Source organism: Amblyomma americanum, chromosome 3 (assembly GCF_052857255.1).
Source record: "Amblyomma americanum isolate KBUSLIRL-KWMA chromosome 3, ASM5285725v1, whole genome shotgun sequence".
NCBI classification, from domain to species: domain Eukaryota; kingdom Metazoa; phylum Arthropoda; class Arachnida; order Ixodida; family Ixodidae; genus Amblyomma; species Amblyomma americanum.
The window spans coordinates 21,256,901-21,282,312 of record NC_135499.1 but is presented as its reverse complement, the minus strand read 5'-3'; the positions used below and the strand labels follow the sequence as shown (position 1 = coordinate 21,282,312).

The 25,412-nt window shown below is 44.6% G+C and overlaps 1 protein-coding gene across 6 annotated transcripts in view; it reads right to left on the bottom strand.

Annotated features, from left to right (window-relative positions):
* Positions 1–25,412, bottom strand: part of LOC144122885 (dermonecrotic toxin StSicTox-betaIB1i-like) — a 53,141-nt gene that overhangs the window by 14,105 nt on the left and 13,624 nt on the right. For 5 of the 6 annotated variants that reach the window (XM_077655860.1, XM_077655857.1, XM_077655858.1 and 2 more), the window contains 5 exons: positions 17,350–17,470; positions 12,995–13,084; positions 10,297–10,534; positions 8,481–8,609; positions 1,609–1,734 (listed from right to left, as the gene is read on the bottom strand). In XM_077655860.1, coding sequence (XP_077511986.1) covers positions 1,609–1,734; positions 8,481–8,609; positions 10,297–10,534; positions 12,995–13,084; positions 17,350–17,421 — 655 coding nt within the window. In that variant the 5' untranslated portion in view covers positions 17,422–17,470. The remainder of the gene's footprint in view (positions 1–1,608; positions 1,735–8,480; positions 8,610–10,296; positions 10,535–12,994; positions 13,085–17,349; positions 17,471–25,412) is intronic. The other variant, XM_077655861.1, reaches the window with a different exon arrangement.

Sequence of the window (25,412 nt, the reverse complement as noted above, 5' to 3'; positions counted from 1 at the left end):
GTTCTCTGCCTCGTGATAGCTTGCTCTTTAGTTTTTTTAGCTGCCTGCTTTGTTCCTTGTATCGATGAAGGGTGTGTCCTCGTGCAGTTTGGTGCTACTGCCCAGTCTAAGCCTGACTCTTCGCATGTCCTTTCGCTGCTGCTCATGCGCGCTGTACTGCATATGTATACGCTGCGCGCAGCAATAAACCTTCGTTGAAGTCAGCGCTTTGTGGCACCTCCTCCTTGTCCGTGTTGGCCGCAGGGCTGTGTGAACGCAAGCGTGAACTTGTGAGCCAGCCCCTATGATATGGCGAATAAACTTTTTTGTAGTATATGTATGCGATTTATATTGGTTATGGTTGTTGTCCCACATGCCAGAAAGCAATAGCTGATATGAGAAAAAAATGAATTCATTTTGTTTGTTTAGCTTCACAGGTTGTGGCAGGAACGAGTGGAATTTCGTCGGAAATTTCAGCAGAATTCGACATTGTTGTATAATATAATTAACATGGTTGTTCCTTGACATGTTTTTGTGTGGATATACCCCAGTATTTTAACTGTATCGGCGAGTTCTATTCACTCTGATCCTAATGTGATATATAAAGCGCTCGGTATCTAGGAATGCCTGGGAGCAGAAATGACAGCCTTTGTTTTCTCAGTGCTAGTTTCTAAGAATTTTGAAGCACTCCACTTATGTAGACCTTAAAGGAGATTGTTGATCTCAGCCTCTAATAACTGGAAGTTACTGTTGCTATTAATTATGGTGGTGTAATCTCCCTATGAGACAAAATATGGAATATGGGTAAGCGTAATTATGTCATTTACGTAAAGATAAAGGGTGAAGAATGCTCCCTGTAGTACGCCAGTATTAACTTGTCGGCATGATGACAAGTAGTAATCTATTGAGACGCTTTGCATTCAATGCTTAAGGTATGGTGTTAGAAGTGATAAAACGTTTATTCTCACTCTGTATATTTCAGTTTCTTTAACAATGTTTGAATATTAGGATGATGAAACACTTTTTAAAATTCTGTGTATATACCAACTACTAGTTTCTTTTTATGAAATGTTGTAGTATTAATTTTTTTCCGTGTTAATAGCGCTATCTCAGTTGATTTCGATTTCCGGAAGCAGAGTTGTGTCGATGCTCATAAGTTGTGCTTTTAAATAAATTTGGTGATGCCAGTGTGAATAATTTTTTCTTGCCCATTTTAAAATATCAGTAGCAGCAAAACCGGACGATAGTTAGACAAGTTGTTGTTGTATGGTACATGTAAAATTTATTAGTGTTTCCGAGCATTGTATGCTCGCCTTAGTTACGCAGTGGCTGAGTTATAATGCTGCTAATTAAGCTAAAGATGGAATGATCGAATCGTGACTACGGCAAGCAGATTTCGATTTGGGGACAGATATATTCCTGCGTGTAGCGATTTCAGCGTAACTTAAAAAAAACCCTCAAGTAATCGAAACAAATGCGGAGCCGTCCAATACGAAGTGTCATCTAGCCGAAGTGGAGGGGCAGATGATAACGCACATCTACAATGTAAATTCTCTATGAGAAATTCCGCAAAATTTGTGGAAACACTTCTCCTCTATACTTCTAGGGCGGTCAACAAACAGCACTCACCCAGATGGTCAAGAAGAACCGGGGCCAACTGATGCCGCAAAATTGTATCATATGCACTTCGAATCAGTTCCACGTCTTCAGGAAAATAACACGAGATTGACACGTTCATCATGTCTTTTGGTTCAACTGAAAGAAAAAGAATACGTAGCATTTTTTGAAACGAAGTGATTCTTCATGGCATTGTGTGAGCGTAGAATAAAGAAAGGCAGTTATTCTAAATTCTCAGTCATGAATATCTTAAAAGGCTGCACCACGGTTTGTCCATCCGTGCGGATCGAATTTATTCGACATAAATCTCGATTTTATTTATTTTACTGCAGGCCGTGGAGGCCCAATCAGCAGTGGGACACCATACAGTAGGTCAGTATCAGTATTACACGATGCCAAGTGTACGGTTCTATACGAGCGGTGAAGAAAACACAAAAGAAAAACAGAAAGCAAATTGCGACTAATGAGCGACAAAGGTTATCGGTCAAAAATTCATTCCATCGAAGAACGAACTTGTTCGGATGCAAACATGTCACTGGGTTTTCGGCTGTATTCGTAGGAAATGAAGAACATCTAAACTTATTTGCGCCGGCCAGTAATGAAAGTAGGGTTTGTAGTTGTCAATATTTCGTTACTTTCGTATAAAAGAAACTGCAGTTATGTTGCATGGTTTACATGGAATTGGAAATGGTAGAGTTTAAGGCGGGGTGAGATTTCCACGAAGGTTTTCGAAAGTTGGCTTTAGAACAGTTGTAATAAAAGCTAGGGCTATGAACTTTGCTAGCAATCTTCTAGATAGTTGCAGATATTATTAGCGAGAAAAGCTGGATTGAAATTCCTTCTAGTATTATTCTTTTTTTTTCTACGAAAGCACCTTCCTTTCCTTGAAATATACACAATGCAGTATGTTTAAATTATTGCATGAAACTAGAATTTCTTGTTCTACTCAACCGGTACCAGAAGCATGCGGAATGAATAAAAAAGGTTTATAACATTTTTTCCTTTATGCGTGCTATAAAATTTTGACATGAATTTTGTTTATCATTGAAATATAAATTTACTTGGGCTTTTGATTCTGGTATCAGCCAAGTAAAATACATTGAGTGAAATCTGGGAAATATTTTGCTCGCATATGACAAACAGTTCGTGTTAAAAAGTGCATCAACTTTCAAGCATACTTTGTTGAATACAATGCGGATGAAACACATGAAAACCCACACCTTTCCGCTCGATGCGACCGCTAAAAAAGATAAAAAAAGCAGTTCCGAAGTCGCTAATAATCTAGTGTAATATATTTCCTGAAAGCTAAAGAAACCCTCTATTGCTTTATCAGCAGGGTGCAAAATATAACATTGAATTTTTTGACAAAAAGTCTCACCTCTCTTGAAATAGGAATTTTATTCAGGTTAGCGTTCTCCAGATCACTAAGAAGTTGATGTTATCAATTTTTATTAATTCAGATGGGGAATTATGTCGATAGTAGCGATTGCATATAAACTGAACTAGTCATTTTTTAGCCTGTTGAAGCCTGTGATGTCTTTTTTAGTGAAACGATACCAAATGTGGCAGGCGTGCTGCAGGCGAATTCGTATTAGTAAGTGGACCAGCAGCTTTACGCAGGAAGGTCACTATTTGATTCTGTGCATTACTTAACTGAGCATACCACGTGTAGAAGGAGAATTATATTATGAAATTGGGCGAACCAGCTCAGGTGGTTTGTCATTGTTACGGCAAAATATTTCGAGATAGCCACTTTGAGAAATCGGGGTCGGCTTCAGAATATACTGGAAAGGAAAAGGAGACTTTTGCTTGTGATGCATCTTGAACAGTTCAATCAGCATCAAGTTTCATGTCCTAGAGATCACACCAGTTATAAGCAGTATTGAGAGTTATGTTAAGCCACCTTAACTTTTGCATTAATGCCGTTGAAGAGTAAGCAGTCATTTGCAAATAAATGAATACTAACACTTTAATGTATGCAATTTGTCAAGAGAGGACGTCACAAAGATGGCATTCGAAATCAAGCAATTATTGGCGCATGCCTAGATATGACGATATGCAGCTAACTACAGTCCGAGATAAGCACAGCTCATCAAGCTTTAACAGTATACCGGAATGTGGGATCTTGTCATATGGTTTGCTAAGATAATGGATAATGATATCTATTTAACCAGAGCAACCGAGAAGGCTGCCTCCACAATTTGCACATTAATGCGGTTTGTATTTATTGAGACTTCAGGCGGGAATTGTGTCCACGGAAAGAACGAAGTCGGGCGAAACCAACTGCAAATAATTTGATATCTATCGGATGGTGCAGCGGAGGAATCGTTAAGAATGAGCAGCATGTACAGTTGCAGCAGAGCGCACTCCTATGGCACATGGGAGGAACAGGAAGCTAAATTCAAAGGTAACAATGATGACGGTGAAGTTTTAGAATATATTGCACCAGAGCGACTTAAGCTCTAAAGGTTTCAAATAAGGAGGGTATATTTACGGTTGGTAAGCTTGAAAATTGCGATGTGAAGATTTAGGTAATTTTTGTGGCCGTTATCGAGAAAGGATCAGGATCATGTCCAACATTCTCTGACAAAAAAAATGAAAATTTGAAAATTGTAAGGTACTGTTACCGAAATATTGAAGGTAATTGTCCGTTCGTCTGATATGTAACAAAATATTTCTTTTAAAGAGTCGCATCGATCGCATCGAACAGTTAACATTGCCATAAACAAAAAACAATCGGGGGAACGCTTTTGACGATAGCAAAAGCGTTAACAGAAGAAAACAACTACAACAGCGTCGTCAGATGATCTGCAGATAAATTGATTGTTCTAGTGAAATCTTACATTATATAAAAAAATTGCTGCCATACACTGTTTCCCGCTCAAGAATGCTTTTGCCCAAAATTGTTGGGTGTGAGTGGCAAGTACCGTGTGCCCTCGGTGGCCGCACTGATATACAAAGGTACACCTCGGCCAGAGAATGTTGTTGCCCATCTCATTAAGTCCTAAACGGCGTGTAAGCGGCTGAATTAGTTTAAATTTTTATTATAATTTTGTGACCGGGCACAGCAGGTTCACTGCCCAGCAAGAGGCATGGATAGAGGAACATAGATTTTTTAAAAACCCCTTCATTTACTTTTTTATTTCAAATTTATAAAAAATACAACTTATTTGTATTTGCAATGCTTTTACTATGCTCCATTGGTGATTATCAGGTGCGGACGCTGTGCGGAGTAGGTGGCGTTTACAGAAAGGGGCGAGGGGCTCCGGTGCGGCGTCAAAGGCAGGGAAGACGACAACTAGTAGGACACCAACTTAAACCTTGCCGTAATACTTTGGCGCTAATAGCTGGTTCCGCCTGGCAAGCCACAGCATCTGCACCTTGGCTATGCGAGGAGTTCTGTTTTTTTTTCGAAATGAGCGAAATTCAGAAACCGAAGCTGAGTGGAAGTACGTTGGAATGAAAGGCATATCCGTACGTCTTTTCTTTGAAAAAATAATGAATACGAACGTTTTCTCGTAACGACTAGCAAACCCAAGCGCAAATTCTGTTTTGAATAAAAAATAAAGCGAGCCATATCCTGCTCATGTACGGATCACAGTCAGCCTGATGCACTCGGGAGAGTATTCTTTGTCTACTTGAGATTCATAATTTGAACTGTCGCGAGCGTGGTTTTGTTTATTCCTTTTCCAGCGCTACTTCTGAATCGACCGCGTAGAGATGGACGGAAGATCTGAAACCAAAAAGCATATTAATAAAAGGATCAGGAGCCATTTGCCAAGGAAGCAAGCATGCGTCTCTGCTGCATTCTAATTTAAAGTTTGGGCTTGTAGACATTGGCTTCCTATATTCGTGTAAAGCTCTGTAACGGCTTTTTGTTCATCCCTCAAAGCTGCCGGCGCGCGGCTTTTTCGCTTTGTTTCTAATGCAAGTCACAAAGAGGAGGAGGAGGAGGAGGAGGAGGAAAAGCTGGGAGGTTAACCAGAAGAATAGCTCGTTTGCTATCCTGAACGGCGGGAAAAGGGGCTATGGGAGAAAAAGATGAAGGAGAAAAAACAGTTGCAGTAAATTAAAGTCACTGCGCAATGTCACAGCTTTCAGTAAAGTCACAGCCTATCGTGCAGGCCAGAAGTCATCAAAAAGCTGTGCACTGCCTTGGAGGAAGTCGCAAAGAGATTCATCTCCAGGGATCGCACCCAGGCGCAACAGATTCTACATGGTACTTTGGTGGTCCGGGGAGTCCTCCTTCTTTCAGGCTCATCTATATTCTTTTCCAGACTAGGGTATCTCGATAGTTCGTTGCTAGCTTTAAATTGAGCGCGGCGGAGAGTGGTGGCCACTCTGTTCGAAGACCGCCGAGCACGTTTTTGCTATTGCCGCTGCCGAGTCAATCAGTTATATGTGGGCACAAGTCCCTCCAATAAACAGTTTCTTTTGGTAGCCATTTTCACTGCCTCCTTTACTGCCGAACTGCCGTCACCACCACGTGACATGTAGCCAGCAATTCTGGAGAAAAGCATTTTTCAAAGGGAAAGAGTTTATGAGCGTAGTTTATTCACAATTTAAAGATTTCAGAATAACAATTATTATATCTGCATATTTCCCCTCGGCAGACTTGCATTTTTTTGCTGTTAAAGTTATTGCTATCCTCAAAAACCTTCCTGATCGGGTTTCTATGGGAGTCTTAAATGCTCACGTCGAGTGAGGGATAAACTTTAAAAGAAAGATTTTGCTACGCATCGGAAGACTGTACCATTACCTTCAATAACTGCATAAAATTATTTTAATATATTGCAATATTCAAAAATTTAGTCTAAGGATGTTGGACATTAATATTAATTACTAGCAGCGAAATGGCAGACGTAGGCAGGAAGCGACAGAACTAGCGGTTTTTTATGTTGTTTTCACTCCTGTCTGCGTCTGCCATTCCGCTAGTATTCCTGGATCTGAGATACTAGAGAGAAGTAAGAGAAATTCTATATCCTTATGCTTTCTAGCTATAGAGTACTTTCCTGTTGTCGAACACGAGAACAGAAGGCTGTCTCTACAGCGCTTGTGACACAAGCTTGTTGTCCACTTTCACTCGCCGATGTTGACGCGCAGCAGTGGCGCTGATTGCACGCAGTTAATGCTCTAAATGGATTTCTGTACAATTCATAGCATAGCTATTTTTAAGTATTATTTCTATAAAGAGAGATTGAAGTACTGCTATCGAAATAAAATTCTCGACAAAAAATAGTTCAAATACAGTCCCCAACCAAAAAGCGTCAAATCCAAATTTCACGTGCTGATATTCACCAAATTATATGCATAATGTGTTCAGTACGCGGAGGTGTGCAGCTGTTCTCACTTACATGTAAAGTAAGTCACATAACAGCTTCGATAGTACTATGGTTTATGCAGATCAGAAATTTGCGAGCTATGCTCAGTTCCGGTATAAGTAGATTTGGCTGATTAAAAAAAAAAACTCCATATATATCACTGCGTAGAATCCCATTCAGAGGATCTTTAGCGACCGGGGAACTAAACAAGCTCATTTACATGATTTTCCATTTTGTATTTCGCGTGCGTTGAGCTCATACTTTACAATCTAATAATGAGAAAGCGCAATTCAGATGGGTAAACCCCTAGCAGGAACTTGGCATGTTTGTGGGTTTGTGCCAATTGAAAGAAATAAAGATAGCTGAAATAAGTATCCGCGACTGGGATTCGAACTCGTGGCGGAGCGAAAGGATAAGCTCCGCTGGCCAGTGCGCGAGAGCACTAGGCTATAGCTGCAGCAGAACACGCATCGTGTTAAACACACACTCGCTCTGTGTATTGCGCATCGTCTTCTTTGTCAACTAATACTACTATAAAGCTAATATTGGCGCTTTGAGCTATGTGGCAGTAGTGACAGAGAGATGAGCGCTGCATGCGTTGGTGTGGACATCGTTGTGGGAGAAACAACGGCACTAGAGCAGTACGCGTTGGCGTTGGCAACATTGATGTAAAAACGCAGCACTGGAGCACAGGCCGCCGACGTGCATTGTGTAAATTGGCATTGACAATGAACACTTCGAGACGCGCATAACTGACCTCCTGAGTCAGTGAACACCTAAACCGCACTTTCAGGTACGTGGCGGTGGTGTGCACCTCGAAAAAACAGGGCTTTCGCGGAATATTTCGTGCTTAACAATGCTAAATCTCCACCATTTTTTTCGCAGTCGACGAACACCAGCGCTTTTCCGAAGACTCGGGATTTAAACTACAGATGAATTCGCTTAAGACCAATGATAAAGTCATTGTGAAACGGGATGCAGGCTGGTTGGTTTTCATTTTGATATGGAATGGGCTGAATTAGGGGAGCCGCTAAAATGCTGCACGGTCAAAGATCGAGGCATTTCGGCGCGCATGTTTCAGTTTGCGCTCATGAGATCATCAGAAATGTACGAAAAACGGAAAAGAAAGCGCTGGCCAGGCAACCTTATTCGTTTAGAGCCCGCATTGCCAGTAGTAAGCAGTGCCTTAGTGCCACGCTTTGAAATCATGATCCATGTTCTCCACTATAGACAGTGAGGTGAGTCGCTTATAAAATCTTTTTATTGCTTCCATTAACTTTACTAAAGTAGCTGAAATTAAGTGAAGCGAACGTTTAACAAGCACGCCCATCGAATATTCGGACTTCTAAATCTCATCAATGGAGGAGTAATTGTAATAAAAAATTACAAAACAGCAAACCATCTTAGTCTCAAGCCACGCATTTGCTACCGACTGTTGTGCTACAGGTTCAACACACGCGAACATTTTTTTTTTCAAGTCTAACTGGACAGTGGTATTCGCAATACTTATCTATTACCATTCTCGTGCTGGTTAAGTTTGAGAAAAATAGTATGCGTACTCACTACCATTCCAGAGGTGGTCGATCAGGTTGTTTGCGAGGCTAGCACCAGCTGATCCTAGATTTCCTTGAGCTCCGTCAGTTTTGACGTCGATGATGAAAAGGAGCATCTTGCCATAGTACTTGGACGCATCTTGTAACGGGAAGCAAAGGAACGCGAAGCCATCAGCTGAACTTACACCAGTTGCTACTCTGTTTAAAGGAATGTAGGATTCACATGAAAGGGGTACAGGCACAAAATTTCGAATGCAAAAAAGGTTGCCATTTCTTTTATGGGCACAAGGGGCGTTTTTCAATCCGAACCGGTGACGTCAATGTGCACTTGCCCCAGCTTTGTGACGTCATCAAACCCAGTGGTTGTTCATAGGAACAACCATTACTTCTCAGCAACGCCGATGTCACCGCAATATGGTAGCCCAGGGTGACAGGTAAACCATGACGTCAAGGTGCACTCCAGAGTACTCCGGAGCCAGACATGCTGTCTACTATCGTGACAGTGCAAGGTTAAGACTTTTTGTGTATTTCGATTGATATTGATGCCAAAAATTACAATTTCTATCCCTAGTTCTTCACTGATTCACGACAAACAAAATCGCGAGTTGCTTAGCAAGAATATATTGTCTGGAATTGGTGGTTTCCTAGCGGTTTTTCAGTTGAGCCTCATACCGTACACCTATATAGTTTACCGTTCTGAATACCTGCTGATACCCGATGAATTGCGTGGATAGAGACGTGGCGCCTGCTGTTGATGAAATGAATGAGACATCTTTTCGGGTACCCTTTCATCCTATGATCTGTAGGCTTGTTAAAGCTAGTGTTGACTTGGTTCTATTGGCAGTTACCTTACTAAGTGCCTCGGTCACTATGCACGAAGAATAAACGGCATACAAGTTGCTAGTGTCGTTTTCAGTTCTCAGTAGCCTTTGGTATCACCTTTCAAGGCGGTTGGCATAATGCAGATTCTTCCATATCTGTGGTATGTTTAAGATAACGTTTATTGTATATAAATGGTTGGGAGCCTTTGGAATTTTATAGTTCTATTTTATACAAGAAATCTATACGCACGCTTCCCTTCTTTAATGTTTATAGCGCTTTAAGGCTACTTCTACCGCTAAATCTAGAGCTGGAACATCGTGGTGAATATTTCCACACATAGCCTCTTACTAACTTCCATTTTTCAACACGTACCCCACTTTCTTTTTAACGAAAGAGCGTTGAGTAGCCCGTGTCGCAAAAATCTCTAGGCAACAGAGGTGGACTACCAAGGCCACGTGATCTTGTGCTGTCAGCACAACCTACCCACCGGATATATAGGAATCTGGCCACCACGGTGGGCGAAAGTTGAATTAATGATCTGCCGCGAGAGGTTGCTTGTGAAGAGGAACCTGGGTCGCACAAGCCCCACCGGGGCAGCACCTGTCATTGCATGGCAGTGGCGCATCGCTTACACTGCGCCAGGAGTGGTATCAGGATTCCCAGGGATCTATGAATGTTAAGTAGGAAATGACCAATTCCTCATATAAGAGCCCTGACCCTTTAACGCTATCGTGTTACACACTTAATGCGGAGTTTGAATATCTCCTGCTATTTTTTGTCATGGTGATTCATACGGAGAGATTTGTACCCACAAATGCCAGAAGCGTCGTGAAAAGCCCTTAAACCCTGCGCTCCAGATCAAGACTGCAGCACATTACGCTCCCAGAGATGTACTCTGAATCACTTTTATCTCGACATTTTAGGGATCCTTATGCTTAGCGACGTTTGTGTAACTGCGAAATCTAAAATATTGCGGCCTGGTTTCATAACGCAACGCTACTCACAAGCGCTCGCTGTGTCCCTAACGTAGGTCAGGTAGTGCACGACTTCCTCTTGGGCCGAGCAGTTCAGTGGCGACTCGCAGGGGTCACCGTGAAAGAACTTGGTCGCCGAGCCGTTGGCGGCAAAGGACAGGTCGGCCTCGATGGCATTCGCCCCTTGGGCCAGGAATGCGTCCAGATAGGCAATGCTGTTAGCCATGTGCCCGATCACATACACGGGTCGACGGGCTACGTCGTGCACCTGCAGAGGTCAACGCTCCCGCAAGTTTGCTGGTAAGGTCGAAAGGGTGTAGTTTCTTGTTTACGATGGTCGTGAGCGGCACTTAACGGCTACTGAAACCTTTACCATAGCGTGCGGCCTCTGAACAGACTCAGCTAATTGGCACAGATAACGTAGGCATGCACTGTACCTGGAGGGAAGAAGTCAAGGAATCGTTTGTTTCGCACTTGAAGACGTGTGCATCTGGCTCGAGCCTCCGATATCTCTTTTAAGTAGGATGTGCACGAATATTAGAGATTGGCAAGGATTTTCATGAAGTCTTCTTGTGAGGAGCAGTAATCAGAATTACGAAGCGTAACCTCTGGTGCACATCAGGAGTCCGACTTGAAAAATGAAATGGAAAATTGGTTTTTGGAAAACGAAATGGCGCAGTATCTGTCTCAGATATCGGCGGACACCTGAACCGCGCCATAAGGGAAGGGATAAAGGAGGAAGTGAAAAAAAGAACGGAAGAAAGAGGTGCTGCAGTGGATGGCGCCGGAATAATATCGACCACTAGGGATCTTTATTACAGCACACGGGCGCCTTAGCGTTTCGCCCCAATCGAAACGCAGACGCCTCGGTCGGGTTCGAACCCGGGAACATCGGATCGGTAGCCGAGCGCCCTAACCACTGTGCCACCGCGGCGGGTCCGACTTGAGTCCCGTTTTATTTTTAGTCTATATTAACAACATTGCTTCTGATGTTAATAAAGAATACACAGTAAGAAATTTCACTGACGACTGCCTGCTCTACTGTGGTATAAATAGTAGAGATATTGAAAATACACTTAATGATGTTTTTGTAGCGGTTGAAAATTGGTGCCAAGGCTGGAAAATGAAGATCAATGAAGAAAAAACAGTAATTCTGCGTGTCACGAACAGGACCAAACGTGCCCATGAATACTGTTATATGCTAGCATCGACCGCACTTGCCACAGTAGAAACAGTTAAATATCTGGGAGTCCTCATTTCTAGACATCTAAGCTGGAAAGATCACGTACTAAAATTTTGTTCAGACGCTAAGAAGAAACTCCGGTTTTTGCTTCGAAGATTAAAACTGGCCTCACAATCTGCCAAATTAGCTGCCTATTTAACTTATGTGCGGCCAACATTAGGATATGCCCGGATTATATGGATCCGAGAGAAAGTGGTTTAATAAAAAAAAATTGAAAGTGTGCCAAGAAGAGCGGCTCGATTTATAATGCCCAGATATACGCGTACTCATTCTGTAAGAGAGATGCTGCATCTTCTCAATTTGCCACCTCTAGCCGAACGTCGCCAAATGACCGGATTAAAATTTTTATTTCAGCTCTCAAGAAATTCCTTTGGTTCAATAGCTGCTGCAGCGGGGGCCAAGTGGTTGAGCATCCACCTCGCATGCAGGAGGTGCGGTGTTTGATCCCCAGTGCCGCCAGGTACCCACGAGCGTTACAATCGGAACAAGCTTTCGCCTGGCCTGGTGGTCGGCTTATCAGGGGTGATTTCCTTGGATAAATGGGTCTTTGACCCCACCTTGAGTAAACGAAAATACTTCGTTTCATGCCGCATTCTGGCCATAAATGCCCTTGCGGCATAAAAATCAGTATTCATCATCATCAATATCAATAGTTCCCATTAGTTGGTCCCCAGGCAACTTACGCACCTGAGAGCAAGCAATAAATGCTGTTGCGAAACCCCGAATACACGCATTAATCTGTACGCTAATTCTTACTTTCCGCGGACGATAGCAGAATGGATTCATTTACCAGCGTCTCTATTACAGTGCAGTACATTAATAAAGTTTGAAAAAGCTGTCTCTACTTCCCACTAAAAGGTTTCATCACTGTCATACGCCTAACCGCTTGATGATTGCATCTCGCCTAAGGTGAAGACCGGAAATTTACAAATGGTTTTCTGTTTTATTTTCTGTGTGATATAACTGATTTAAAAGTGAATATTCATCAACACTGCTTCTGATTTGATTTCATTTAGTGGATTTAACGTTCCAAAGCGACTCGGACTATGAGGGACGCCGTAGTGAAGGGCTCCGGAAATTTTTACCACCCGGCGCTCTTTAACGTGCACTGACATCGAAGTGTACATGGACATCTAGAATTTTGCCTCCATCTAAATTCCACCTCCGCGGCCGGGATCGAACCCGCGTCTTTCGGGTCAGCAGCCGAGTGCCGTTCCCACCGAGCCATCGCGGCGGCCTTTAACACTGCTTCTGTAAAATAAAACCATTGCACTGCAAGAAGTGTGATTGTGTAGATGAATTTCGTATATTTGTATAATCACAAGGGAACATGTTACTCCTCAAGTGTGACGTGCCACCACAATAACGGCCCCACGGCCAAGAGTATTTGCAAATAACTCAATTAAATATCAAGCTGGAGTTCAGTCGAGGCTTTTGGGCGGCTTTTCTGTGGCCCCAGCTTCCCTTTAGAAGGGCTTTTGATACCTGGCTGGAATGTTCTGGGTCTTGGTGACTCCGGGGTTCTTGAACGTCAATTAGGTATCCTTCGATTTGACCCGGCGTACTGTTTCCAACCTACAGTTTGAATAGCAAAAAAGTTTGCTGTTAGTTTCACGTCTTGCCATGTTCATGAATCAAAATACTTTGCCGAATGTGTAGCTTCTGATGTCCGGACTGAAACCGCGACATTGCAAAGGTCACCGTTTTGTTTTGTAGGGGAATTTCTAGGTTTGGAAACCTACTGAGAGTAACTTGACATGTTTCTTTGCGGTTAGGTTAAAACATTGCTTCAAGGAAATATAGGGTTAGAAGTGCTAAACAAGCATAGTCGTCTTATGTTGGAAGCGACGAAGGTCCATGAACAAGCTCTTTGTGTTTAAAGTGCTCAGTGTGAAACTGACGCGCGCGGCCATGAAGAGTGATGCACACCATTACCTCACACTTTTTTCAAATATTCACAAACTGATTGTACCCTCGTGCGCTTAAGAGGGAGTGTTCAAATTGACAGTAGATATTTTTCAAACATTCTCAAAACAACAGTCATTTTTGGACTGGCAGAACGCAATGGGATACAAAAATCTCTATCTCGCCGAACTTCGGGCAGACCAGTTCATGCTGTGGGCAGATTTTCTTATCTATAGCAAGCAATCACACTGGGAAGTAGTTAGAAATTGCATTCTGAAGGCAATGATTTACCGGAGCTGAGGCTGCGGTATACTTTTTAGCATCATCCCAAATCTTCTTTAAATTTATCTTCAGCAGAACGTTGCGATATAAGCTGCACAACATTTTAGTGAGCATTATAGAGTTGCAAGGAGGTACAGTGATGCCTATTCTTACTGAAACCTTGTTTTCTAAAGAATGCCGTGAAATGTGCTTGATAAGACTGGGTGGCTTCTCTTTTAACGCATTCCACCTAGTCCGGTGTCTAGTGTTTAAAAAAAATTCTGAAGCCATATCACAGAGGCAACATTATATAAATAAAATTAGTGTGGTTTGACGTTTTCGTTAAAGGCCCCTGGTAATTTGCACGCCTACATATTTGAAATCCAATACCTTAAACATCCAGCATCCTTGGACAAAAAATTTAAATATTGGAATGTTGTAAGGTACTCTTGTGCAAATACTGAAGGTAATGGTCCAACCTTCCGATGCGTAGGAAAATCCTGCTTTTAAAATTTTTCCATGGCTCGCATCGACCAGTTAAGACTGCCATAAAGAACCGATGGTGAACGTACTTGAGGAAAGCAAAAACGTGAATACCAAAATAATGCAAGTCTTCTGACGGCAGATCTGCCAGTATATTGATTTTTGTGCTGAAATTGTAAAAACGTATGAAAAATTGCGTCTATAAATTCGTTCCTGTTGAAAAATGCTTTTGTCCAGAACTGCTGGTATGAGCATGCCCGTTGTATTTTCTTGCTTAGTCTGCAAACACCTTAAGGGATACACCAGGTTTTTCAGGGAAGACATCAATATTTATCAAAAATAAGGTTTTTGAGTTAAAAATTTGGCTTTTTCAGCATATTACCAGTGTTGGCGGACACCTGAAAGTCGGTGAATTGTCCTAAGTACTAAGCTGGCTAGCGAATTTTGAATGATTAGCTTTTTAACTATTAGAGTTAGGCGCCTAGTTTTTATTAGGGATTTGCAGCCAGTGGTTAGTAATAGCCACATCAGCGTTTAGAATTTCGAAAACGCGATTGTCCTCGGCGCTCTTGCTCGACAAACTTTGGCTACGTTGTGCAAAAATACATGCGCTTTCTAAAAGCACGCAGGCCAAGCAATGTAACTAGTCAAAAGAGCCAAATATTGCCGAGCCAGATTTAAAAATTATAGAAACTGATATGGCTACAATTCTCTAATTACAAATAGGCGCGTAACTCTACTAGTTAAAAAGGTCATTGTTAAAAAATGGTATTGAGCTTGCTACTTAAGACGATTCACCTGTTTTCTGTTGTCCGCCAAAACTGGTAATAGTAAGCGGAAAAATCCATATTTTTACCTAAAAAATACAAATTTTGAGAGTTATTGAAAGTCTTCTCTGAAACACCAGGTATATTGAGGCCCCTAGAAGGCAGCTGGCTGTCTGATGTTTCTGGCGGCCTTTATCTACGCCGTTTGTTCATTCTACGACACAAACTTTTCATCAACTGTTCCAGACCGTTTTGTAAAGCATGGTAGCCGAAACACGTAATCAGCTAAGCTAGCAATAAGGATAACAAAACATGGCATGAGGAGACTGGTGCATCAAAGAAGGACTCCAGGAAAGCAGAGAAGAATGTATTAGGCATATTAGGTTACAGTTGCACTAGCACTAGCTTTTGAGGGACGAAAAATCACTGCACCTCATATATACCCGACCTTTCACGAGCTCAGGATACAGCGGCGACGAGATGCCACGTTTGAACAGGCTTTTAAAGTGTCAGAACGCTTTGGGTACAATGCTGAATGAAGATTTTAAAAAATTAGAGGCGTGCTACTATTAACCGCTGTTTTTAACAAGTTTTGCTCTGCAGTTGCGTATGCATTTAAAAAGATATCGAGATTTCACACCCCGAATACAGCATTCGATGGTGCGTTATTACTGCGCATTTGTGGTACGTAATTTGTGCGATTAAATTAGAAGTTTTGTCGTTATTTTTAGGAACACACGTGGCGCTGTATGGCATTGGCAGTAGTGAAGTGATGATGCGGATGCGAGCACCTTATGTCTAGGGGTTGCACATTTCGGTTGAAACGGAAGGAAACCAATTAGTGTACGCCTAATTCAGTTTTAGAAATTGGGGTTTAGCCGAAAAAAGGTCAACATTCTTGGCACACAAGGCACAGGCACCATTGGCTGTTGAATGCGAGTTACACTCAGCCAAAACTGAAAGCGAGCAAGCAGGAAGCTTGGGACATGATACGACGATGGGTGTTGTTGGATAAGCAGCGCAGTTGCACGATTTAAGCATTGCTTCGCTAGCGTAGGCGCCTCTGACGACCGGGAAGCACCACCTCCTCGCCACCTGTTGGCTAAGCCCTGTTCAATATGATGGCTTGCTTAGAGCAATTAGTCACTTAAGTAGCTCAATCAACTGTATGCAGGACACTCACTTGAGTTACTCTATTACTGAGGGTAGCTATTTCTTCTACAGCTCACCTCCAAGTACTGTTATTTTACCTAATTACTAGTAAATAAATTGTTCACGACGAAATATCACCGATATAGACTTCAATTGACTTTTCACCATACAAGATTGCTGCATTAAAACAAGGAAAAAAGTTAGTATTTCATTCGTGGAAAGTAACATTCGCCGCAAAAAACCGAAGCTTGGGTTTTCAAATCGTGATGTGAAGGTTCTGGCTGTTTGCCTCATTTTCTAACAAAGTACGGGAGTATGTAAGTACTCATTAGTGAAAGCACATGACTCGCCATCCCGTAAAGCCCTGTGTGAAGCCGATGTTGCCTCTCCGGATTACAAGTAACTTCTTTTGAATGCGTGAACGGACAAGGTTTTGAAGGGTGTGTAGTGTGTGATTTTCGACGCAAATTGTAACCTCCTTGTCTGTTTTTTTTGCCTGCCTTCTTCAACGAATAATTAGTGCAGGGTGAGAACCTCTGCTTCTGGCCGTTTCTTCATATCGATGCTTTTCTAAGACCTATAGTTGCTTCAGTAATGCCCAGAAACTATAAATATAGGTTTTAATCCTCAAATAAGGATATTTTGGATATCTTAAGCATTTTGTTACCTGAGGTAGACCAAGAATAGCTTCTTATCAGCTACGGTTTAAGCACCTGGTTTTATATCTAGTAGGGATTTACAAGTTGTATTTAGGTTCTAGGCAAGTGTATTATTACAACTCCTGCCAGGTTATTCATGCCTCCGATACCATTTGCTGCATCCGCATGATGGTAGTGATAGTACCCGCGTTTCGGGAATGCTGGGCTTGGTCAACAATCATGAAAAGCATATTCTTTGAATGATTTCGTAGTACATTCACACTGCAATACGGATCAGGCACTATGTTTTCTAGTGCTTCGGAAGGTGGTTATGCTGAGGTAAAAGCAATTTTCTGTATATTTTTATCGCTGCAGATTGCAAATAGTGCTTCGGAAGGTGGTTATGCTGAGGTAAAAGCATTTTCGGTATATTTTTATCGCTGCAGATTGCAAACTTTCATTTCACAGCTGCAGTACAAGACACGGCGATAACCCTTAACATAATGATATAATATTTTATACAAAATATTTTATCTTTTACAAAAACAAGAGGTGATGCAAACAAATGTCACATATTAATTTCAGCGTAATGCTTCCGATATAGTAGATCCCTGCAAGAGAACGGTATACTCACCGTATAAGCCAGCAGCACAAACATTGTCGTCCTCTGCAACATGCTTCCACTTGTTTCAAAGACTGTAGACATCACTGAATTGCAGGCTCAGATAAAGAAATGTGCTTGGTTGGGTTTCCACCTATAACGTAAAAATAATGCTTAAGTACGCGGGTCGAAAGAAGAAAGTGATGCAAGCTGAAAGCAACGTCTGCTTTGTGTGGAGTGATGCTTTCGCCTTTATATGCACAGAAATTTCACATACGCTGCTCGCGTAAGGTAGAGCACCGTGCGCGAAATTCGGACGTCGTGGGCCCTTACGATCTCGCTGGCGGAACGTAGCGGGCTCTCACTCACCGACCATCGCCTGCTCAATGTCCTCTTATGAGTCGCAATAGTCGCATATATGCAGCTGTCCTTTCTCCTTCCGGATTTCATATCCGGGGGGGGGGGGGGGGGGGGGCTAAAGAGGTTTTCAAACGGAATAGTGAATACTGCCACCTTGAAAGGTGGCAGCGGTACCTCATTATTGCTGTGCTACTGACGCAGAAACGTTACCGAAGGAATGCACAACCTTTAGTGAGTCATCCCACTAAGTAATCCACAATTGGAGCATTGTATGTAACTTGCTAGATTTATTCTACGCGCCACTTTTCAATAAAGAGTTTTTCCTGCTGCTCCCAGGATCAAGGCGAAAGCAAAAATTAACAAATGAACACCGGCGCAAATGTATTTTTGCAATTCTTTAGCTTTCAAAGCACTAGTACAGAGCTCAATGACGTGACGTGATACGCCTACTCCGTATCCCGTGGTGGCTCCGAAGGAAAATTACGGTCTTCTCAGCAAGCTGCTGAAGCAACTGGTTTGTTTTGCCGTTTCGCATTTGCAAGGCCCACCCTCGCAACTCACGGATCAGTCAGGGGGTTTCGCGTGAGCGTGGCGGCACCAATGCGAGCCAAAACCATTTACGGGGGGGCGCTGCAAGCAGCCGTCTCGAACTGACGCACGTTCGCATCGCTCCGACTTTTCGAAGCTTTTTGGCCCAGACGTTTTTGGGCTAGGCTCCCAAAAATGGATGGGCCAGTGCCATCGTGTTCCTTGTCACCTGTGGACAACAGTTTCAACGCTTCCATGTCGAAGACTACCACAGGAAACCATCCGGATACATCCGATACGCCCACCGCCGATGCCGCCAACATGGCTCCCGGGGAGCCGCAGCAAGCCGCCGAGGCAACATCGCTTCGTAGCAGCACAGATAACGCGGCGCAATCTGTCGCTGTGCTTGACGCCGACGCAAGCATGACGGACGACGAATCCAGCCAAGTGGTTGCGGCGATACCTGTCTCCAATCCCTTCTCCAATCCCTTCTCTGTTCTTTCCACGAAAAACATGCCTGGAAATAACCATTCTCAGGTAGGATCTTGCACTTTTCCATTTTCGAAATTTGCCAAGCAGCCTAGGATGGGGTTAGGCACTTCTCAGATAACTCAAGAAAACGCTCGCTTGGTGAACAAACGACATGGCGTAAAATTTGGCCGCTCGCAGACAGCAATAAATGGTTGCTACGCGGATACGCATTTTCAATCGCGGGGCCCTTCCTCGGCCCCCATGGTCACCACATTCGGCAGAACCGATCACTCGGCTGATAATGACGACTCTGAAGAGGATGACTGGCAGCCTGTTAGGCGAAAGAACAAAGCTACAGCTGCCTATCCAACCTGTGTTAAACATACTGTGATAATGAAGCTAACTTCACCTGGACAACTAGGCTCACTCCCCGCACACTGGCTGCACAGAGCCATTGCCTATGAGCTTCAAAAAATCCATTTTCACTCAGGCTTTCAAGTACGGCCTCTTGAAAGAAGCAATCAGTTTGCGGTCGACGTATCGCATACGCATGCCAGGGACCATCTTCTCGGACTGCAGTCTGTCTTAATTTCTGGAAAGCATACATCTATACAAGCGTATGAAACCATTCGCTCCGGCCAGATCCGCGGGGTCATATATCGGGCCAAGGGGCTAACAAGCGAACAGCTCATGGCCAACCTCACGTGCTACTCGTGCAAGGTAATCAGTGCCAGACCAATGGGCAAGAACGGAGCAGCTCTCATAACATTTGAGGGCTCCAGCCTTCCCCGCAAAATCTATCTATACAGCATACTCCTGCCGGTCATACCTTATCACCCGAAATCTGTCATATGTGAGACCTGTCATAAAATCGGACATAGGACAATTTCGTGTCCACTAGTCGACCAACGTCGATGCTCGTTCTGCGGTCGCCCCGCACATGGCAACCTCGAGGTATGCCCGACAGAACCACTATGCCGTAATTGCGGAGGTCAACACGTAGCTACAGACCCGAAGTGCCCTGTTCGGCGACAGGCTACCAAAACCCTGAGGAACCGCATTGTCCACCGAATCCGAGTATCGCGACGAAAGGAGAGCTAGCAACAAGCCGAGCTTCTACATGGCAACGAAACGTTTTCGACGGCTGCGCACAAGAGCCCTGCTAGCGCACAGCGATCACCCTCGGAGCAAATTGTGCTTGTTAAGGAGGACTTCCCTCCAATACAAAGTCAGCCGTTACCAAAGGAACGAGGCAGTGAACATAAAACTAGAGGGAAAAATGCGCACGGCCGCTCTACACAAACTGAGAGCACTAGTGTCAGGAATGCCACACCTCCATGCCTAACGAGATCTCTTGAGTATTCCGCGACGGCGCCAAAGCAAGCACGCATACACCGTGCTTATGCTGAAACTCTCCGTGCTACACAGCGTGGTGCAGAAACGCATCTGGCGCAAGATCGCTCACGCACGGTGCACTTAGATGAAGACCAACTCAAGCACATTATCGAAATGGTCACTACTGAGGTGATCAAGCGCATGCTTCCACTCTTCGGACTGTCGCAGGCTTCTCCGAATCAAGAGCCCGGAATTGGGCACACATCATCTCTTCCGCGCACCTTCCAGCTTCAAAATGGCGGGCACTAGCGCGAAACCTCATGACATTTTTGCTTCGGGCTCTCCTATATGGTTCTTACAATGGAACTGCCGGGGAATCCGTCGCAAACAAGCATAACTTCAAAGGAGACTGTCCATCACGCCGACGCTTCCTCTAGCTATCCTGCTTCAGGAGACTGGTACTAATAGGCCCACTCAAATAGGGTACAAACCTTACTGCACCCCTTCCATAGAGCACCGACGTCCGGGGCCAGGATCGCGATCCGCGAATCCAGTAGCCTATGGGCAGGCATGCGTACTTGTTCTCTCTCGCGCTGCCCACACCGAGCTTGATACGTCCGCGTGGTGCACGCAGACGCAAGAGGTAGCGGGAGTGCGCCTTACATTGCGAGTCAGCGCTTGTGGTGTCCTTTCTTCGTCGTGTCCCGTTGTTTTATTGCGCTGTTCAAATATGAGCCTTACATTAGAAGGGGACCAACAAGCATTGGTTTGTTTCGGTTTATGCCAGATCCTTCGGTACTACGACATATCGAGTAGATATATCTTTTATAGAACACTTCTTAAGGATATATCCTCAGGATCGCGTTATAGTTGGGGGTGATTTTAATGCCATGCACACCAGCTGGGGATATCATCGCTCAGATGCTAGGGGAAGGCATCTATGGCAGCACATTGTCAAAGACAAACTGACCATCGTTAACGACCTTACGCTGTCCAGTCGCTGTGGCCAGCACAAAGGTCAACAAGACACTTCTCCAGACCTGACACTTGTTTCCCATCCTAATGAGATCATATGGTCACGGGCTGATGATGTCATGGGCAGTGATCACTATCCCGTGGTGGTGTCATGGGCCCCTCGAGGGCGAAAGTCACTAAAGCGGCAACAACGCCATCGAATAGAGGAGCACGTCTCATGGGACGATTTTCGCAGAATGCTCGGTGAGGTGAACGTTCCCACAGAATTAGACGAACTCATTACTCAGATCAACGGTGCTAAGAAGAAAGCCACAACGAAGCTTTCAGTTAAATACGATGCCCCGAAGCCGGACTCCCACCTTTTAAGTCTGTGGAATCGTAGGCTTCGTGCTCTCAAGGCGTACCGCCGCTCTGGTCGGACATCCCACCGTAGGCGCGCCCTCACCCGCATTACTCAAAAGGTCGAGCAGTATACTATGCAGCTCGCTCTCCAAGATTGACAGCTGCTGTGCCACTCGCTCAATGGAACAGTTAACTTGTCGAACGCCTGGCACATATTTCGAGCTGTCCTTGGACGCAAAAGGCCGATTCCCCCTTCCCAATGCATGGCCCTGAAATTGAACGTCTCCCCGGCTGATCTAGCTATACAAGCAGGGAAGGTCTTTTTTCCCCAACCTGAAAAGGTGGATGCCTTGCCTGCGGACCCCGTCTCAGATACATCGAATGATTACGACGTTCCCTTCACATTAGACGAACTGGAGGCAGCCTTGTATGACTCAAACCATAAAAGTGCCCCGGGACCGGATGGTGTACGCTATTCAACACTTCTTAACCTTCCCAAATCACATAAACTTGCCCTGTTGAAAGTATTCAACGAATGCTGGACCATCGGTGCTCTTCCCCCTGCCTGGAAGGAGTCAGGTGTCATACCAATTCCAAAACCCGGTAAGCCAAGTCGGACATTACAAGACCTCAGGCCGATATCGCTGACGTCCAACCTTTGTAAAGTCATGGAACGTATGGCTCTGAGAAGACTGGAATGGTACTTAGACAAGTTCAGCGTCCTGTATCCTATGCAAGTAGGTTTTCGACGAGGACTCTGCGCGCAAGATATTCTCAGAAGACTTCATAACGACGTTCTCGCATACCCTAGCAGCGCACAGCTCCGGGTGGTTGTTGGGGTTGACGTCAAAAAGGCTTTTGATTCCGTGCCCCACTCTACCATACTTCAACGGCTCCAGGAAGTGGGGATACGCGGGAACCTCTACCGCTTCGTGAAAGCGTTTCTTGCGGACAGAACTTTCTCGGTAATGGTTGGGGATACTCAGGGTGCACGGCAACCTAACCGAACCGGCGTACCCCAAGGCACCGTCATATTTCCGGCTCTTTTTAATATCGCGATGTCAGGTCTTCCGCCAATTCTAACGTCGATACCCGGCCTTAATTTTGCCGTGTATGCGTACGATATAATGCTCTTGACCAATTCTGGGTCCCCTGCGGAGCAGGAATTAGCCTTGCAGACAGGCCTTAATGCCGTCCACGACTACATCAAGAAATGTGGCATGAAAACCTCTCCGGAAAAAACCGAGTACGTGGCTGTCATAAACGGTCCGCGGCTGCGAGCCGAGGCTGAACGAAATCTTATCTCTCTTCATTTAGGGGACTCGGTTAACTGCCGGAAACAAACAATCTGTATACTCGGAATGCTTATTGACGAGGATGGAGGAGCCAAAAGCTGGATTCATAACACGGTGCTTAGTTGCCATCAGGCTTTACATCTTATGCGCCGCGTCGCTGCTCATGGGTGGGGAATCAAAGAGGTGGGACTCCGTCAGATAGCCCTGGCACTCATAACATCAAAAATACTGTATGCATATTCCTACATGCGGCTTAACGCGGCCCAACGCCTTCAGCTTGAGCGAATCAATCGGAAGGCGATGCGCCTTGTTACTGGCCTACTACAGTTCTGCCCAGTAGAGGACCTACACGCATGCAGCAAAATCAATGCCCTACAGGATGTGGCAGAGCAGCACTTGCAAGCCCAGCGTGTCCGTCTCTCCACAACGGCGGCTGGCCGGCAGATCCTGCGGGCATTAGGCTACAACACTGACAAATTAGAGCTGCTGTCGTCTCCTGCCCCACCATGGGAACTAATCGATTTAGTAGAGGGTATGGCACTACCAAAGAACATGAGTTCAGCTAATCCCCAAAGGCGCAAAGCTGCCGCTAAACGTCACGAGAAGATGTCATACAAGCTAGCCCAGGAAGGGGCTATCCAACTATATACAGATGCCACTCAGTTTCAACTTGGCGCCGCAATAGCTTGTCACGACTCTGAGTCAGATACCACAATAGTTGAACGGCTCTCCGAAGAACACACTGTCACTAATCTCGAACTCATTGCCATACGCCTTGCCATTATTCGAATAGTAGATCGATAGGATCCGGCTCCATGCACCTACCATGTTTACACTGATTCGCAAGCAGCGTACACCGCATGCCGCGCGGGGGGAGCAGACTATGCCGTTCTTAGCGCAATTCGAACTGAAGCCCGACGCCTGCGAGAAGAGGGCTAGACTATTGTTGTTAGATGGATTCCTGCACACGAAGGAATCACTGGAAACGAAAAGGCACACCAGGCAGCGCGCGCTGCAGCTCTTTCCGCACCTTTGCCTGGATGCACACTCGTTTCCGCTTCTTGGGCCCGTGATGACGTTGCACATCCGTCGTCACCTCCTATGGATAGGGCCGAGACATGGCATCGTGCACAATGCTATCGCCGCCGTATCCTCCAGCACGTGGCGAACCCTGAGCAATTATACCGCCGCCCACCTAGAACTTTCCGAAGGGCAGAGGCGTTACTCCTCCGCCGCGCCCAGACTGGCCAGCTTCTGTCGCCAGCAGAGCTCAACCTCATCAACCCGCACTCACACCCGACCCCTCAATGCCCGGCATGCCCGGCCAGAGGCCCGGCCGAACACCTTTTGTGGCGCTGCCCTGCTTTTGACGTGGTGCGGGAGCGAGCACTTCAGTCCCTGGGCGGGCACCGACCTGGCCCCTTGCAGGAATGGGTCGATCCACCATTACACATCGGATCATCGGACGCACTCCGGCTCTGGCGGGCTTTTCTCCTATACTTCAAGGAAGAAGGGCCTGGCCGTTTCTTCGCAGAGCCGACCACAGGACCACCCCACTTCGAAGAAGAAGTGGAGACCGGCCCTCCTCCCTCTCCCCCACCTCCACCCCCATGAAGCCCCTCATTTCTGCCGCAAGGCTAGGCCTATTTTATGCAGAAATAAAGACGTATAAAAAAAACCATTTACGGCGAAAGCACACACCATGACGGATTTAGAGTCACCGGCAGGGACCTTGTCTGAAGGGTCCAAACAAACATTTGTACTTAAAAGCAGACGTGTTGGCAACAATAAAAATATTTCTTTGGCTTTTGTCAAGTCAAGTCAATTTTATTTACGCCATTATGATGTGGGAAGGCTCGGGCAAAAAGTGAACCATTTTCGCTTGAGGGAGCACGAGCCCCCCTATATGGCGTACAGCAAGGGCAAAATTTTAAAAAAATACAAAATTAACGCACTCCATAACAGAATATAATACAAGAAATTGAGAACAATCGTTATAAACTCTTGCTACATGCTCATTAATAGGCAATACATAGGTGTTAACAGAGATGCAAAACTCATACTTGTCACACTTTGACGCAAAGGGAATACAGCGGCTTACAAAAAATGACTTCTTAGTGTTTATGTACTAGATGTCTCAAGAGAAAAACGTTCAAATATTGATTTATTTAGCAACCTTGGAACTGCATGACGCATAATCTGTAGGCCATGCTCTGTACGGCAAAAGGGAATGGTCCAACGTTCGTGTTTTCGAAACGAGTATGGCGTTGGGTTTGATTCGAGGGATGACAATGCTATCAAGAAGTTGTCACTGTGAGAAATGAATTTTTAATATCTTATGGCTAAGAAAAATTCGTATAGCTTATGAACGGGCATGATTTTAAATCGCTTAAACAGTTCTTCGGTATACATGTGCGAGGCAGTCAACATTTGTTATGTAACGTACTGCTTTTTTTTGCAGGATGTATATCTTGTGCAGGTTAGTTTGAGTAGTAGTGCCCCAGAAAAGGAAACAGTAGTTAACATATGACATAATTTATGTGTGGTATATTATTAATTTAATCGGTATACGGGTAGATAGGAGCGAAATTTCGCGAGCGTTCCGACGCACTTTGATAAATTGGTTAAAGTGGAGCTAATGCGACGGTCCCAGCTCATGTTCTTGTTAAAGAGAATTCCAAAGATTTTTACTGTGTCTACCATCTCTATAATAGAGTTGTCTATTTTTAGCCTAAGATCTGATGTAACGACACTCTGCCGGTAATGAAAAAGTACCGCTGTTGTTTTCTT